The sequence below is a fragment of the Tachypleus tridentatus genome, chromosome 2 (genome assembly GCF_004210375.1).
Source record: "Tachypleus tridentatus isolate NWPU-2018 chromosome 2, ASM421037v1, whole genome shotgun sequence".
NCBI classification, from domain to species: Eukaryota; Metazoa; Arthropoda; class Merostomata; order Xiphosura; family Limulidae; genus Tachypleus; species Tachypleus tridentatus.
Genome location: NC_134826.1, coordinates 111,166,401 through 111,184,946, shown reverse-complemented (window position 1 = coordinate 111,184,946; position 18,546 = coordinate 111,166,401). Strand labels below are relative to the sequence as shown.

General features: G+C 32.3%; 1 protein-coding gene across 1 annotated transcript in view; it reads left to right on the top strand.

The window, feature by feature from the left end:
* Positions 1-951: 951 nt before the first annotated feature.
* The window catches only part of LOC143236341 (allatostatin-A receptor-like), a 31,419-nt gene continuing 13,824 nt past the window's right edge, over positions 952-18,546 (top strand). The window contains exon 1 of the mRNA XM_076474615.1: positions 952-1,513. Within this exon, the coding sequence (XP_076330730.1) occupies positions 1,017-1,513 (497 nt within the window). The 5' untranslated portion in view covers positions 952-1,016. The remainder of the gene's footprint in view (positions 1,514-18,546) is intronic.

Genomic DNA, 18,546 nt, shown 5'->3' with positions numbered 1-18,546 from the left:
TTTTTGTACATTATCATTATATGCATTATTGAATAGAATAAAAGTGCATACATACAACGTGATTTAGATTATGTTCACGCTCTAAACGTTTTAACCAAAAAGAAAATAATTTAAGGTTTTTGCTTTTTTGCTTACAGGTACTCCGGTTTTTATTCTTTTGGAAGTTTGTTTTCCTGCTTGATGTCGTAGCTCTGAGGTAGAACAAGATTTATTTAAAGGTTAGTCACCAGAGGGTTGGCCCTGACTCGAAGAATATTTATTTGTTGAACAGATTACTGACTGTCACGTGTTGACTAGCTGTTCCGGCTTATTGCTCTAGATGAATGAGCATCAACTTTTTGTTTTATTACAACACTCTTCACTGAAACCTACGTAACGTTAAATATGTCACGTTAATAAATCAATAAACAGGTAACAAACACCACCAGTTACAGAAATCTAAAAGTATGACATGTTTGACTAGGAATATTACAAGCTTTCCACAAAATTTTAATAAATCAAAATGTAAGGCCATATATATATTTTTGTTATTGTTTCATTTAGAATGATTGATGTAGGTAAATATTCTTACTCCATTCACGTTTTCAGTCTGTTGTTTTAAAAATTTTTAACGTACTGATTACTTTTCTAATCAATTTAAGCCTTTATTGCTTTCAGACGTTAACATGGCATAAGTATTAAAAACATGTCCTTACTCCTTGATATTATGAATGACCTTTGTTTGAGGTTTAACCAATTTAATATTTTATTTTATCACAGTTCTTCAAGAGCTGTTTCTTTAAATATTATAGACCTAAGAAATGAATATTTAAAATTATGGTTTATAGTTAAAATTTACAAATAGAAACTTAAACTGAGTAAATTAACTTGTAATTTTGTTTTTTTATCAGTTACAGTAGTTTTACATGTTGCTCTTACACAGGTATAGCAAACCTGTATAGTACCAAACGAACGACATTCATCATAGGTTTGCTTGTAACAACGATTCATCGAAGTCGCAGACGACGACTAGTAAAATGTTGCACTCGTCTAATCTTCTTGGAACTCAGGATCACGAAGATTTTTTGCTGAATGTGATAAATATGTCCCGAAAGCCTGAATTAGAGGAACCTTTTTTGGAAGAACGTTTGGAAAATAGAAACTCAGTAATCCCAAGCAATGCTATATTCTTCACCAATCCAGAAGAAATGTTGTACCCTTGGGCTAATAATCCGTATTTCTTTTACATCATCGCCACCTATATCATCACATTTGTGATTGGAGTAACTGGAAATATCATCGTTATTGCTGTAATGATCGGCGACCGCACGTCCCGTAACGTAACCAATATTTTCCTCGTCAGTTTGGCTGTTGCTGACCTCCTTCTGCTCGTTATTTGCGCCCCGCTTGACGTCACTCATTACCTGGTCATGCAGTGGGATGAGGAAGGGACTGTCTGCAAAATAGCCGCCTATGCTGAACAGCTTTCGGCTTCTGCGTCCATTCTCAACCTTGTCGCCGTAACTTTGGAAAGGTATTTTGTTGTTGTTTGATTTGTAAACAAAATGTTACATACTGACTGATAAAAAATAAATAAATGAACGAGGATCCCTTTACAATTGAAATTTCATTTTCCATTTGACAAAAATGTGTGGCAACGTTCATATATATCGAATCTCATATGCACTTAAATGCTTGTTGATTTTATTTGTAATTTAGCACGAAATTACACCATGGGCTATTTAGTATGTGCTTGCGACGTGTATCGACACTTGAATTTTAGCGTAATAGTCTTCAAGCTAGCCGCTGAGCCACTGGGGGTGCGTTTATTGGTATGTTTCTTTATAATAAAACAAATAAATAAATTCTTGTGAGGAGAGGAATTCCACTGTACATTGCAAATAAAAGTCCAATGATACAGCTTTTGAGTCAGTTCATTTTTATTATTTGTTTAACTTTATTTACAAAGTTTCGACCTCTTCTGTGGCCATCAACAGGTAAAAACTGTGTATATGAAATGTTTTCAATTTATTCAAGCATATTTGTATCTTCGTATCAACGTGAAGGTTAAACTGGTATAACGTCTATCGAATCGTCAGTTACCTGATGATGGCCACACGAATGATCAAAACGTTGTAATAAAGTTAAACAAAAAAGAAAATAAACAATAAACAATCTACTCCAAAGCTTATCTCTGAACTTTTATTTAAAATGTGAATAAATATGCAACATAAACAATGAATGTTGTGTTCACAAGATGATTGTGGCCCACCGTAAACTCATAACTAAACATTTTTTAATAGTGCTAAAGTATAGATATACATTTGTGGAATATGAGAACAAAATGCTATTAATATGGTTTATTTAAGATAGTTTCCCATCTAAATACTCATATTTTAATAAATATAGCTACATAAAAGATGAGTGCTCTATATAAATAACAAAAAATATTTTATGTTTATTATTCAGGGTACTATATCACTAGAATGTAGGTATGAAACGTTTTCAATTTATCATAATTATATTTAGTAGTTCAGGCATATTATATATCTTTAAATCAAAGTATATAGGTTAAACTTGTATAACGTCTATCATATGAGTTCTCATTAACAGCTCGATATCACAATATAAAGTCTTATGTCGTTGTTGAAAATAAGACAAACAACTTTTGTTTACACTGTAACTCAGAAAGAAAAAAACTTAGTGAAATGATTAGACTCAACAACCTATAAAGGTACTGAGTATATATTACCCCTATTACACGACAACGACGGTACGTGAAAATGTTTCGTGTTGTCGTTCTTCTTATTAATATGGTGCACAAATGGTTAAAAATATGCGATTACCTTTGGTAATTTTCTTTAAAATGTCCTTATGCATCTCATATAACATTCTAAAACTGAACTGTGCATTAATTTTTAAACAGAAATAACCATTTTACAACGAGTCTGAATGTATGAACACAGCTACTAGGTCTTAGAATATATACTTGTAATTTAATTGTGATGAATACTTAAACATTTGCAATATTTAAAGTGTTGTGATTTTGTTTGTTGATCAAAAATTCCCATTGTATAATTAATTGTGGAAAGAAATGAACATTTCAACAAGTAAAATTTAATTTTGATAACACAAGAATATACATTAAAACATCTGAGAAAGTAGAACAAAATATTTTATACACTTTATTTTTAAATAATCTGTTATGAACAGCTTCCAATCTAGATAAAAATATTTTGATAAATGGGTTTCGACACCAGTGACATTGTGTGATTTTGAGTTTAACAAATAATCAAAAAAGAGTCAGATAAATACTGGTATGCAAAAAAAATTGTATCGTGAAATTCGTTAAAAATGTACACGACTGACAAGTGTTCATTGACATTATAATTTATTGTGTGTCAAAAAATTCACCAATCAAAAATTTTATTCTTTAAGTTTTCGATTACACTGATCGACACAATCTATCTACCAGTATACTTAAGAATGATGAAAATTAAATAGATAGATTTGTTGAGAAACATTTTATGCAAAAGTATGAAATGAAATGATTTTTGGGTGTTTTTTTCACTAACTATCAATGCTAAAACTGTACATGATTCAAGAACAACTATCTTATGCATTTCAATTCTACGAAAGTATGATAACATTAACAGTGAAATTCGTGTTATAGGTATTGTAATCGTTAAAGTTCAGAGCAAGATTATTAAACCAATTTGTTATATACGGAGGTATAGCGTTGATTAAATTAAAGTTTCAAATCATGCTTGAAGCTGCACACTATTTCCAGAAGAGGACATAGCAGACTTGCAATCACATTCTATGAATCTATTACTCACTGTTTCTACAATACGTTGTATCTAGATCTATAAATTTAAAGACTCCTTCCATTAATCTGTTAGTAATTACTTGTATAAGACGTTGTGTCTAGGTCTATAGATTCACAGACATATCCCATGAATCTGTTACTGACTGTTTCTACAACATGTTGTATCTAGAACTACAGATTTGTAGTTACATTCGATAAAAAAATGTGTGTGTGCATTGACTTTATTTTTCAAATTGTTCTTATTTTTTCATAAGAAGACCGTAAAAAGCAAATAGATACATAGAAAAGACAAATCTGTTCCGTGTTTGTCCTCAAGCTTTGAAAGGCAAAGTCAACATATGAAACCGTTGTCAAGGAGGATATTTTAAAAATAAGTTAGTGTAAGTGTTCTTCTGTTTCATTTCTTTTTTACTCAAATGAAGAAACTCAATGCTGAAAATTAATATGCATCACAAACAACGTGTTTTAAGGAAACACAATTTCATTGGATTCAAGTTGGGAATCCTATGCTTTATACAGCAAAATCTGATATCATAAAGTTTGTCTTAAAACCATAATAACACCTACAAACTTGAATCGCTTTTTTCGCAATCTAGTGTTGATTTTATTTCTCTCTCTTTCAACAACATTGTTCTGTTGATATGAATTAAATGCTTGCTAATTAATTTTTGTTTAAGTGCAAAGTTGTATAATGGGCTATTTGCACTGTGCCCACAGCAGAAATTAAACCCGAATTTAACGCTATAAACCTTCATTCAAGTTTTCCATCCGCTAAACCTCAATGTATAAAATCTAAAACAGATTATTCTTGATCTGATGTTTAAAAATAACAGACAGCGTATTGAAAATATTTTGCGAAATTGTTTTTAAACACACTGTACGGTGTCCAGATTTTTTGGAATAAAATTATGAACCTTATTATGTCTCTGATGAACAGTAGTTCCCATAGGACAAGTAGATTGTTAGGATATAATAATTTTCTTGATAATCACTTTAAATAAATTACACTGTGCGTGGATATGATCATTAGATTGTTTTGAACAAAACGGGTGTGTTCCAGATAATTACACAGAGAAAATGAAAAACTATGTTATTCACAAACCTTTCTGTATATGTATTATAGTCAAATTACATAATAATTACATTTGGAGTCTAATAGCTTATAATTACAGAATTTATGTTGTGAATGTGATTATACTATAATATCCATCATGGTGTGAAATATCACGTAAATTAAATTCTTTCCAGATCAGGTATTTTTTAAACCTAAAATTAACAATGATAATCCTCTATTTCTGCACCATTAATTACTTTGCTTTAAATAGTAAATTGGTTTTGTTGCCATGAAATATGGTATCTATTGTTAAAGAAAACAAAGTATTCTGTTCTCTGCTGTTAAAATAGTTTAGATAACGTGTAGCGATTAATTTAAGGTCATGATTCTTCCGATCATCTCTGAAACATTAGACAAGGGTATTCGTAGTAAGAAAACTAAAAAGGTAAAAGCATGCCTAAACTTGTGTTTTTAAATGTGAATAATCATCAACTGTAAACGCTAGTTGGTTTTTGTTAAAACTAAAATTATCGCACTGTTATTTTTTGTTAATATTTGTTCAGTCTCAGATAATATTATGAATGTTACAATAATGTTATATACTAATTCTGAAAAAAAACAAACAACATACATTTGGAAACCATAATACAGTAAAATAATAAACACATAATATTATGTCAAACATTTCCTAAATATCGGATTTCTAAATATTAAAGATGTGCAATACTATTCTTTGATGTTGGTTATGTATGTGGTGCGATGACAAAACTGACCCAGAAATCACATACCACTTAGACTGGATGTGTAGTGTGCTTAATTGTATAAGGTTCGCAATGAGCAAATGGCCCTGTTATATGATAAACTACTTATTTGAATAAAAATTCCTTCTGGGATTCTCTAGGAGCTCCAAGTTAATATAAATGATACAAAACTACAGGACCCGGCATGGCCAGGTGGGTTAAGGCGTGCGACTCGTAATCTAAGAGTCGCGGGTTCGCATCCCCGTCGCACCAAACATAGTCGCCTTTTCAGCCGTGGGGGCGTTATAATGTGACGGTCAATCCCACTATTCGTTGGTAAAAGAGTAGCTTAAGAGTTGGCGGTGGGTAATGATGACTATCTGCCTTCCCTCTAGTCTTACACTGCTAAATTAGGGACGGCTAGAGCAAATAGCCCTCGAGTAGTTTTGCGCGAAATTAAAAAAACAAAACAAAACTACTGTTATTGTAGTTTCATTTTCTTCCCATTTCTTAGTTAGTAGATATGCAAAAACGCTCATTATAGATAAAAATACCGTTACAGATACATATGTGGACAGAAAAAGAGACAGATAATCACTGTGATATTCTGACATAAAAATGACAAACATATGTGGTTTTTATAACATACATGCCCATCTTGGTTATCTGTCTTAGGTATATGTTAATTTGCCAAGGTTGTATCATATGAGACAAAGCGAGCAATAGCTTGACAGGAAATCTATATGTCATCAAGATAATTATAGAGAGTGTCTTTTCCTCCCCACCCAATATTAGTCCATAGATGCCTGTATAATCGATAAAGGAACGATTTGCGGATTTTCACGTCATCTTTTATTCAGAAGCGGTTCATTGCACATACAAAAAGACTACTGTCGTTTCATTGTAGGTTAAACATCGATATGAAATTGTATTTTCTTCAGGAATGATTCCTTTACCCCTTGAATAAGCTAATCAGATAGTATACGCTATCAAATTATCCCCAAAAGGTCTCTAATGATGGTACTTCATGAGTTTTATTACTCAGACTTTACAAATCGGTAGTCGTAAATCATGAACATACCTTATAGATTATAACGTTATTTTTAACTTGTGATATTTTCTTTTATAATCAGAATGAAAAGGGAATTATTAATACAAAGTAACAACTAACTAGAACAAGGAGCACTTAGTGAATGAAAGAACAACTTATATCATTAGCTTGACTTTTCACTTTGTAAAATCACACATACAGAGAAATATCTGTCATCAGACTCCTTAATCTCTGTATTTGTATATTGGTACCGAAGAAGACTATAACACAAGAAATAATTATAGTAAAATAATTTGCATATTTTATATCATATAGTAGTTATTTATATTTACCTTCACATTATGAGAACTTCAATTGGAGGTGCGTAATTTCCAAATTTTCTTTTGTTTTACAAATTTTGAAACAGTGCAACTGATATTAAATACTGATGGCTCAACGATAAGTCTGAAAGTTTATAACGCTAAAAATTGAGTTTCGATAGTCGTTAGGCACAGCAATTATAACTAATGTGCATTTTATGCTTAAAAACAAACATAATATATAAAATATTCAAAATGTAACAATATTCAGTACACAACTTGTATCGTGGCTAATATTTATAAACCACTTTATCATTCTCAGAAATAAGCTACAAGTACAAATGTACAATATTTATAACAGGTGGTATGGCAATACCCTCTACACTGTTTTCACACCGACCTTTTCCACTTCATATACAAACAGCAACAGGGTCTTCATCTCTGTTTAATGCAATGCGTATTAAGAGAATATGCTAATTACTTAAATATATAGATCCATCAATTAAATTCACATATAAAACTGAAGATGTTGTCACGTTGCACACCAAAAAATCATGTGACACGAAATAGCAAAAGTAGCTTGCATCTTAAACTTGTGTCTACAAAATTTTAAAGATATGCACTAAAGAAGATTTAATAAGCGATTTGTTATTAATTACTTACGTAGAAGTTGAAAGAGAGCTCAAACCAAATATTGTTGATAGAGTTTTTAATAAGTTTGGTAATCGTTCAGTGTCTTTTCAAAATAGAACATATATTTTTTGTGATAAAGCTTTTACATTACATCTCAGGATTAACTAATTAATTATTTATTATAAAAACTTGCAAATGTTGTGTTTTTACGACATTTCTTAGTTTGTACGTTATGTCTCTAAATCAGAGGTTTGTAAAAGAATATAGTTTAAGATCTGTCTTTATTTTTTCACATGTCTTCGTCATTTAGACTTGATGGTAAAGAACAAGAGATTTTATGAAATACTATTTTGTATCTCTTCATTAACAGTTTGATTAACGTCTAATTGTTGTTAAGGTCAAAGTTTGTACCATAACCACATTGTTTTAGTGCTATAAGTCCTCAGACTTGCTTTTGAACCACCTGGTGCTTCTTAATATGTAGAGAACAGTTCAAAGAAAGAGAAAATTGGTACAAAAGGCTTTGAAGTAAATACAGCGCCATAATTTTGTTAAATATAGATCAGCAAACACTAAGAAAACTTCAATGACAGATAATATCTAACCTATAGCACTACAATTGTCATTTCCTTATCTTTTCACGATATTCACGTTTGGACATCTATTTGCACTCTTTCACTCACAGCGCGCCACCCGATTTTTCAAAGAAACCTTAATTTTTTAACAAATGATTTAATTCAGTGTGAGATTAAAATTGTTGAAAATGTTTAAAGAATGTACCGACTAAAGAGGCATGCAAATTAAAATTACGTCTAATAAAATGGGTGAAGCTGACAATTTCAGTCAAAACGGCTCAGATATTTGATGTGTTAAGATATACGTAATTTGAAAATCCTACAATTTTAACACACAATGGATACTTCATATACATTTGCCTGGTATATCTAACAAAGATAACTGTATTATGTATGGTTCGAAAAATGTTTCATTTTACGTTCTGTCTGGTCTTAGGATGCTAATTATTTTACCACGCCATATGATTTTGGTTTAGATTGGGAATAAATCTTGCCCTTAGAATTAAAAAAAAAACATACTCAAACGCTTTTGAATGTTTCATAACACCTGTCAAAAATTACACAAAAGGCTATATGCGAATAAATGCGCTCCATGAATTCTCAAATTCGCAGTACGAGCGCACTAATCACGAGGCCACACTCTCCCTGCTCATACGTAGCTTTACATCATTCCACTTAGGATAATTTACTCCTCCACCGTTGATAAATCATGAATAAGCTCTTCCCTCAATCATTTTAAGTGTCTACTGATTTGAAAGTTGAAATACCTTAAGCCAAAACTGTAACGTACCTAAAAAAAGAAAGAAAAATACCGCATAAAACTTGTGCTAATAATTATCTAAATTACGCTTTAACTAACTGTGATATCTAATTTTACGAATTAAAATTTTGGAGACGGCATGACTGGGTTATCAAGTTTTATGAAACTTAAATCAATGTTCTTTAACAGGAAATTTAATTTTTTGTAGGTTATTGCTTATTTCTTAAGATAGTCAAAATCCTTAGCTGTAAGAGTAAAGCTAAAAAAATAATAACAGAACATGTTGGCGATCGCAAATGGAAACCTCGCCTACACCAAATTTATGTAATAATACTGTAGCGCATAGGAAGCTATGAAGCTGTAATTCCTTAGTGTAAAGCTTACAAATGAAACTCGGCGAGAGAAAGGTCTCAAATATGTTCTGCCGCTTTCGGTTTCGAGGAACTGGGAAAAACAAGCAAACGACTGTGTTTAAAGGTCTTCTGAAGTCTCTTGCTTTATTTTTCTTGTTCAGCTAGACCTACAAAGTCCTTTTCCAAATGATGTTATACCAGTAAGCCCATTAAAGTTTGAAGCGAAGAAGAAAACCATACCTTCCTTAAGGAGAAGTCAATTTGTAATAGTCCAATAATAATAGTGTTCAATGCACTTCGCAAAAGAAGTCTAGAATTTTACTGGAGAGAGATAACTATATACATCTTAGAATGAGAAATTTGCGTGTAATTTTATTTCATAAAAAAAATATCATAAGTATGGAAAAGCTATATAAAATCACCGTGGGTAGAAAACAATGTAAAAAGTTATTGTGGAGACAGAAAATGCAATTTATTATAGAAAATTGAGAAAACTGTGGATCGAAAAACTATTTAGCATAAAGCGAGTAGAAAAAAAGAGAGTATGATTTTACTTATATATTTGTAATTAAGCATAAACTTATAAATGTCCCTAGCTGTTCTCTGCCATCCAGGTGTATAGAAATCCGCTTTCTGTGGCCAAGCGCGTAAGGCGTGCGACTCGTAATCCGAGGGTCGCGGGTTCGCGCCCGAGTCGCCCTAAACATGCTCGCCCTCCCAGCCGTGGGGGCGTATAATGTGACGGTCAATCCCACTATTCGTTGGTAAAAGAGTAGCCCAAGAGTTGGCGGTGGGTGGTGATGACTAGCTGCCTTCCCTCTAGTCTTACACTGCTAAATTAGGGACGGCTAGCACAGATAGCCCTCGAGTAGCTTTGTGCGAAATTCCAAAACAAACAAACAATCCGCTTTCTATCGTTTTAAGTCCGAAGACCTACACTTAGGCCAGTCGTGAGTATGAAATTTCTATGTACAGAAAACTTTAAAGATTTACCATCGATGCAGGAAACTAAAGATTTACTCTGAATAAAATAAACAGCTTAGTGGAATGAGAAAACATTAGAAAAAAAGTTGACTGACTGTAGAGTGAATTGAAAAAAGAAAAATTTACAAAAAAGAAACCGAAAACAATTTTGATGAGTGAAAATCTGCAATTACCAAAGAAAATATAAATTTAATCCGAAAAAAGAAAACCGTACAGGTGTGTTGAATTTTTTAGATAGAAAAACTGTATACAGTTATTATAAACAGAAAAAACTGTGGCATAAAAATTATACATCTATTGTGAAAATATGTTGTATAACGGCAAAGAGAAAACTATAAAAGTACCATGACGAGAGAAAATTAATTTATAGAGGCAAGAGAAAAATGAGTGGGATAACCGTAGACTGTGAGAACAATATGATTTTCATGACCAGAAATAACTGCGTAGATATGCTAGTGTGATAACATTAGTATAAATATATTCTAATCCTACACCGTAGGTAAAATTTACGCACTGCAACAGCTATTCCATAGAAGCTTATACCTGTTTGGATCTGTGTCTATGTCTGCCTTCTGGAATGAGGTCAAGATCACTTAAAGGCCTATTACAAATAACTGTACAATTTACATAGAGTTGGGATTTGTTTCCTTTAAAAATGCTAATGTAGAAACTTTTGTAATGTAAGTAGTTTAAGGATTGTGAGATATCATACTAAAGCTCCGGTCAAATCTAGCAATGAGGTATTTTGTTTTTATCTTGTTTTGGTCTTATCCCGTGCAAACATAAATTGTTCTTCGTACAATCTTTGTTCATGAAAAACGTGTTGTTTAAAATTTTCACTACCCCAAAAGTGAGTTCCAGTCACAACAGATTACAGAGTCGGCAAATAAGTCAGTAATGAAAGCTACACACAGACTGATGTAAACAAATACATTGATTTGTTTGTTCGCTTGTCTTATGTCCTTCCCTTTCCTGTCCGTGATCATTTAGATACTCTACTTAACAAATAATGGATATGTTATTTATTTTTGCAAGATATCAGAGTACTTTAATATCATATCGTGAGTAAAACAAAACTGTATAGATTTTCTGTGTATTGATCAAATTATATGGTTATCATGGACTGATAAAGCTGAAAAATATGTATAGAACAAACTGAACAAAATTATTATCTAGAGAACACACTGCATAGAGTTATCCTAAGCTAAAGAAACTGTACGGAATAAACTGAAAAAGTTACTATGAGTTGAACAAGCTTTACAGAATTACTGTGTTTAGAATAAACTGTAAAGATTTATTTACAAAGCGTAGAGAAAACTCTAAAGATTTTTGAGGGCTGAGGAAATTGTCTAGAATTACTGCGAATCAAGCTTTTAGAATGATTGAGAAGGGAATAAATTTTCTAGACTTTTTATATATAGATGAAATATAAAATATTTGGATTTACTATAGATTAAGGATATTATAACGAATTAAACTGGATACATGTACAACTACCATACAGACTGAGGAGACAATAGTTACTCATTGAAGAGGAAAACTATCTAAAATTAGCAAAGACAGTAAAATCTTTAGAAAATTAATATGGAATGAGGAGTTTGATTGAAAAATGCGTTTCAGTGCGGAAGCTATATAGAAGTATTCGGACTGAATCGATATTTATACTGTATTGCAAATATATAAAACGTTAGAGTATTCCAGAGAATATAATGTGCATGTGTTTGTATTTTCTTATAGCAAAACCACATTGGGCTATCTGCTAAACCCACCTAGGGGCATCAAACCCCTGATTTTAGCGTTGTAAATCCGTAGACTTACCGCTGATCTAGCAGGGGGCATAATGTACAATTACGTGGGTCTGTAAACTGCGTAAAGTACCAGTTAGATAGGTGTTACTTAAATATTCTGAGGCGAACATGCATTACAAATTAATTATATATATATATTCATATCCTCATGTTTCATGCCTGTTACCAGTAACGTTATTATTTACTTGTCTTCCACTGAGTCAACGGTCAGTGTATAACCTTAACGCTAAAATTCGGGATTTGATTCCCTGTTGTTAACAGAACGCAAATACTCTGTTATGTAGATTTACATTTAAATAAACAAACATCTATTTACCCAAAAATGCAAATGTCCTCATTTGTAACAAACATTATAAGTTACAGATTTCGCGAATGTATAGCACAGAAATTTCTAAACATTAAAGTATTTGCTTTATTTAATAACTTAGAAGTTCTCTGGTGGTATAGCGGTAAGTTTATAATTACAGCGCTACACTCCGGTTCAAACGCTGATAGCGGAGTAACATATTTTTTTCACATTCTTCTTATTTAGTACGTTGCAAATTCAGAATCATAGGTTTTCATAAAGTATCTTTTATGTCACACAAGACTTCGTTAATCCTAGTTAGGCCGAACGATGAGAGAGACGTTGCCAGAAATGCTGTTTATATATGGAGCTTAATATTTTAAAAGTTGCCGCTAATTCTGTGTGTGTGTATATATATATATATTATAAATAAATTTATCTTGATGTCGGTCAAGATGATGTCGTTTTCCTGCATGCTTCTTCTTGTGATTAACAAGGGTATTGTTGTGAACATCTCATGTTTCTTTCTTTTTTAATGTAATTCATTGCTTAAACTCTCTTTGAAGTATTTTGCTTAATTTGTGAGAATAATGTGTCTGTTACAGAAATTCTGTTGTCTGTCTGTCAAATTTCGCGCCCCCCACTAGTACAGCGGTATGTCTCCGGATTTACAAGGCTAAAATCAGGAGTTCGATTCCCCTCGGTGGGCTCAGTAGATAGCCCAATGTGGCTTTGCTATAAGAAAACACACACACACTGTTAAATTTCGCGCGAAGCAACTCGAGCGCAATCTGCACTAAGAAGGAAGCGAGACAACAAAACCCATCATCAACACTTGCGCTTCTCTTTTACCAACAAAAAGTGAAATTGATCGTCACATTATAACGCTTTACTGGCGAAAATGGTGAACATGTTTGGTGACTATTAGAACCCGCAACCCGCGTATTACGAATCGAACACTCTAACCATTAGTTCAGGCCGTCAAAAGAAGTAAAACAAATTAAACTCGTCGCATTCTTTAAATTCCTAGATAACTTAACAACAATCGTAATAATATTTTGCTATAAGACAATAAAAAAATTATGAAAACACCAAATATATAACTCGAAGCCAGTTTTAGCATATATAGTTTACTGTCCAATAAAGCGGAGATATGTAGCCTTACCATATAATATACACTTTCTTCTGCAATAACGCAGGACGTACATTGGACATTGTAGAGCTTTGTCGATACAAAGTACATAAGAAAAACGGAAGTATATTAAAGAAGAAAGTATATGTTTTCAATTGTTACCACAGGTACCGAAATCCGAATTTTGTCGCCGTAAGCCTGCAGACTTGCTGCTGAGAGTGAGGGTTGGGTATATAGAATAATTGTTTTTATGTTATGTATATAGTTCGGTCACAACACACTAAATAAATACAACCTTTTAATAAACATTTCTCGTCATTTCACAATGTTTTCTTTTGCTTTGCTACAGAATACGGAAGAAATATAATATTTTGAGAAAACTATGATGTGTATGGCAGCTAAAATGTTATCTTCTTCGTTTTATTCACTAAAATCAATAGCTTTTATAATAGTTTGAAGACAGTCGTAATGCAGTGATGTAAGAAACTGGTTCTAACAAGCTAAAACAATTCGAATTTTACGTGTTAGCTCTAGAATTCCCAAGATTAATTAAATATAAAGATGTACAAGATATATAAAATGAATTTTTCTAAATTGTATAAATGGATAAAATCATTTTAGTTTAAATTTAAAATATTAATAAAACAAACATTCACTAAACGACTAGTCAAATGACTGCTAATTGTATAATATTCATTCAAGTCGTTTCATTTTTAACACACAAATTTTAGTTTTCACTTCTGACACTGAGATACTGTTCTATTTTTGGCTAAAGCTGTAGGTAACAACTTCACCAATACTATAGTTCCCATCTTTTATACAAGGACCATGGGTGAGTTATAATACTGACAGTAAAATCCCACAATTCGATTAGAGTAGCTCAAGAGTTGTCAGTGGGTGGTTTGACTATCTGCATTCTCTTTATCGCTTTAAAATAAGAAACTGCTAGTACAGAGAACCCTCGAGAATTTTCGCGAAAAATTTGACAAATAAATAAAATCCTTCAGTTTCAAATGTTTATGTAACTCTAAAACGAACTCTAAGTAATTGGAATTTCCTCTTTTGTTGATTTCCTCCCAATATCTCAACGTAGCCTTAATTATTTTAATTCGATAAAAAAACGGATTAAAAACTTAACACTTTCATATTTAAAGTAAGCATAAAACATAAAACAAGTTAATCCATCATTACGCATGGAACCACTGGTCTAGATAAGCCTTTAAGGTCACTTAGAAATCGCCAAGATAAATTCACATTGGAGACAGCACCTTGGTCTGGTACCAACTTATGTGGGCATGTATGCTGACCCTGCCCAAGTCTTCAACTAAAGAAATGTATAATGTTCCGAAAATGTCAACTTTTAAGAATTTATTTAAGTGACGCCTTCTTGAAAGGTTTTGGGGCATGCATGCTCTCCCATAACTTATTTTTATTCAGTGAAGCAAATTGGATTTTTTTTTCATTCTTGGATCAATGTGATGCTGAGTTTTAACTTCTTCTAGACCAAGGTATGTGACTTATTTGACGGTGGTCGAGGTCTCCTCACAGAGAATCGACTTCGTCGAAGAAGCCCTTTGAAAGAGAACATCTGACGAGTACAAAAACAGATGGTACCTGTTATTGAACCAGTTTTGAGCACAGGACAAGCGCCTGTCTTGTGTAAGTGGGTTTTCTCGGGGTACTCCCTTTCCTCCCTACAGCAGATTCTGAGGTACTTGGATTTATTGATCCCAGCCATGGCACTGGATTTACTGATCCAAGCAACTCCAGTGTTCAGGATCACGAAGTACGGTCGGTGACATGACTTGACAGGCATCATCATGCCATCGGCCCTGATTGCCTTCTCTCGGCTACCTTGATCCAGCTGGACTCCTCTATCCGCACTTCTCTAAAACAACTACAATTTCAAATATCAACTGATAAAAGCAAAAATAATTCCGACCTAAAAGTAATTCCAACTTCACAAAAATAGTATGAAAAATTATACCGCGAAAAGGGTGAATGGAGATAATATTATCCCTGAATACCCCAGTTGGGAAAGTTTACTTTCCTTCAAAAACTAAACAACTGCCACAAAATTTTCGTTCTTTGTTGTTTTTCTTCTAGATGATCAACCATTCACATTGCATTATAGAAAACTGATAATTGTAATTAAAAAAGTGATTTTTTTTCTTACGCTTGTGAACATGAGAATAGGACCAGATGCCATCTGAAGGTGAGTGTTAATAGCACTGATGTTTTGTAGCTGAATTGCATGTAATTTAATCAAAATAAGAGCATTTTATAAACAGATAGCCAGCGCCAATAAAAATCACAACATCAACATTTTCGTGTTCACAATAACTTTATATGTATCCTGTTAACAAAAAAAAAAAACAACACTGCTTACATATTTCAATGGACAACATGATCCACCATCTCCAGGAAACATAGTAGGAAACATGAGGCTCATTTATGTACAAGAGTAACTGTATGTATGTAATTAGTATATTTAACAGTGGCTCCATTTCCATGTCAACTGGACTTAAATCTATTCAACAGTACCATTTAATTTTTCAACAGTTTTAATGACTGGTCAGTTATATGTGAAGAGTTCACCACATATTCAGCCAAGGTCGAATAATTCGTTTTTAATTCACCAAAAGGTCACAAATGTAGAAGTTTGAAACCTAGGAGAAAAAAGATGAAAATGCAGTTGATAAATTGACATTTTAAATCTGCATATATTTCTTTAAACGTGACTATAATCAATTTAAAAGATTTTGTGAGATAAGCTAGTAAGATTAGATTACCGAGAAGTACAATATAGAGTTTGTGTGAAAGAAACTGGTAAGATTAGATCTCCGAGATAGCCATTTGTTAACGGGAGAAAGATTAGTGCGGATTTTTGCTGATACCTATACAAAATAAAATATTTATTTTTAAATATTTAAGAATGACTATATCTTCTAGGAACATTATAAACAATTAACATTTTGTTTAATGAAAAACTCCGTAAAATATTTCTGTCTACTTACGAACAATAGGATATAACAATTAACATATCTTTGTCTTAATCTTCTTAGTAACTTCAAGTTTTCAGTTTTGACTTTGTAAGGATCCTAAAATTAAATTTAAAATTATTCTATTACCCTTTCCTTATTAACTTCTTATACGCAATAAAGAATGAAAAGGTAATTTGAATTATTTGTTTCCTAATGATCAGTAGATTGCAATGTGTATTAGTTATTAATTTAGTTTTCTTCATTAGGTGTCAATGAAGAAATTGAACTTTCTTAAATTGTTTCTAAAGTTTAATGGCAGTTTTTGTTCTATTTCCAATTTATTATTAATTACTGTTTTCTTAACTTCAAGGTGATGGATTTGTTTATTTGTTGTTAAGCCCAGAGCTACACAATGTGCTATCTGTGCTGTGACAACCATGTATATCAAAACCTTGTGTTTTGCATTATTAATTTTCATACTTTCTGCAAAGTCATTGATGATTTGTATTTTATAAGCCCCTCAATATCTAATCGAAATAAAAAAGGACAGTTATTTGACAAGAGGTAAGATGATCGTACGTACTTTTTCATCGTTTATTATTGGACATTGTGTACATTCTTTGAAGCATCCGCAAGAAATGAGATTTTCGCTTTTATTTGTTGTGCAGAATTTTATGCTTCTCTACCATGGGCGGATCTTCCAGTGGTACAATAGTAAGTCTACGGAATTACAACTCCAGAATTCGAGGTTTCATTGCCTGCGGTAAATAAAAAGATAGCCCAGTGTAGCTTTACTATAAAAACTAATTACCACTGGCAAGGATTGGGGACACAATTTAGTGCATTCCTCTTCCCCATCAAACCAGTTAATGTGCTGTATCCGCTCAGCCCTTCTATCCTTCCAATAACAACTAAAATGGAAAAGTCAAACTTTATCTATGCTTTCCACTATTACTGAACGCTTATTGCTCATTTTAGGCTTGGAATTTAACAAATAAATCGACTTCATCGCACATGTAGTGTTTCATATTAAAAATTCATAAAATTAAGAGCATTTAACAACTGATGTAAAAAAATAGTACCGAGAAAGTTATTTTGCATAATTAATTCTCTGTAATTAAGTAACTTTAGCCCTTTATACACTTCTATATTTTCCGCTCGCTGACTTATGACAAAATTACACGGCATCAGGCCTTGAAAGATCTAATACATATATATTAGCATTCAATTAATAGGGTACTTTACGAAATATTACATGTTTTATCTAATTACACATAATTACAGAACGACATGCGACGTGAACTAATATTCTCCCGAGACATGTTTACCATGGATACCGTTAAAAATTAAGTGAATAAACATACATAAGCTTATAATTGCTACGCTATAGGCCCTGTTACTGTAATGTATTGTGTTTGTTTGGTGTTTTCAGAATTTTGCACTAAGATACACAAGAGTTACACCTTCACATAGACTAGAAGGAAGGGAAATAATCAACAGCACCCAGCGACAAGTAAATGAGAGACAACTACTGTCGGATCAAACAGAGATATATTGCCGTCACTCTTGTAGCATACTCACGACATTGTAGATTGTGTTATTATGACAATGGACCGCGAAACATTAATCCTCGGATTCACAACTTCGAGTACACTAAGCATAAGAAAATACATTACTTCAATGTATTAAAATAACATAATAAGAAGTAAAAAAGTCTTGTGGTGTAGTATTCCTTAGCAAACAGAGAATGACATTTAATATTAATTAACACAATAATACTGATAATGACGAAAATAATTATTTATCTTATATAATGTTATCTGGCATAGAAATTCGAAATTGGCCATTGACAGCAAATATTAAAACTTTTACTTATTGAAGTCGGACTGAGATCATATTGTCAGATGCTTAAAACCATCGTACAATAGACACCAAAGCAGCGGTTGCATTTGTTAAGCCTTGTTAACAATTTACACGTATTTACCTACAGTTGGTTTCATTTAGAGCAGCAACAAACATGAACTAATACCTACTTTGCGTTGTAACAGAGATAAATCAATTTCATTGTATTATTAAACA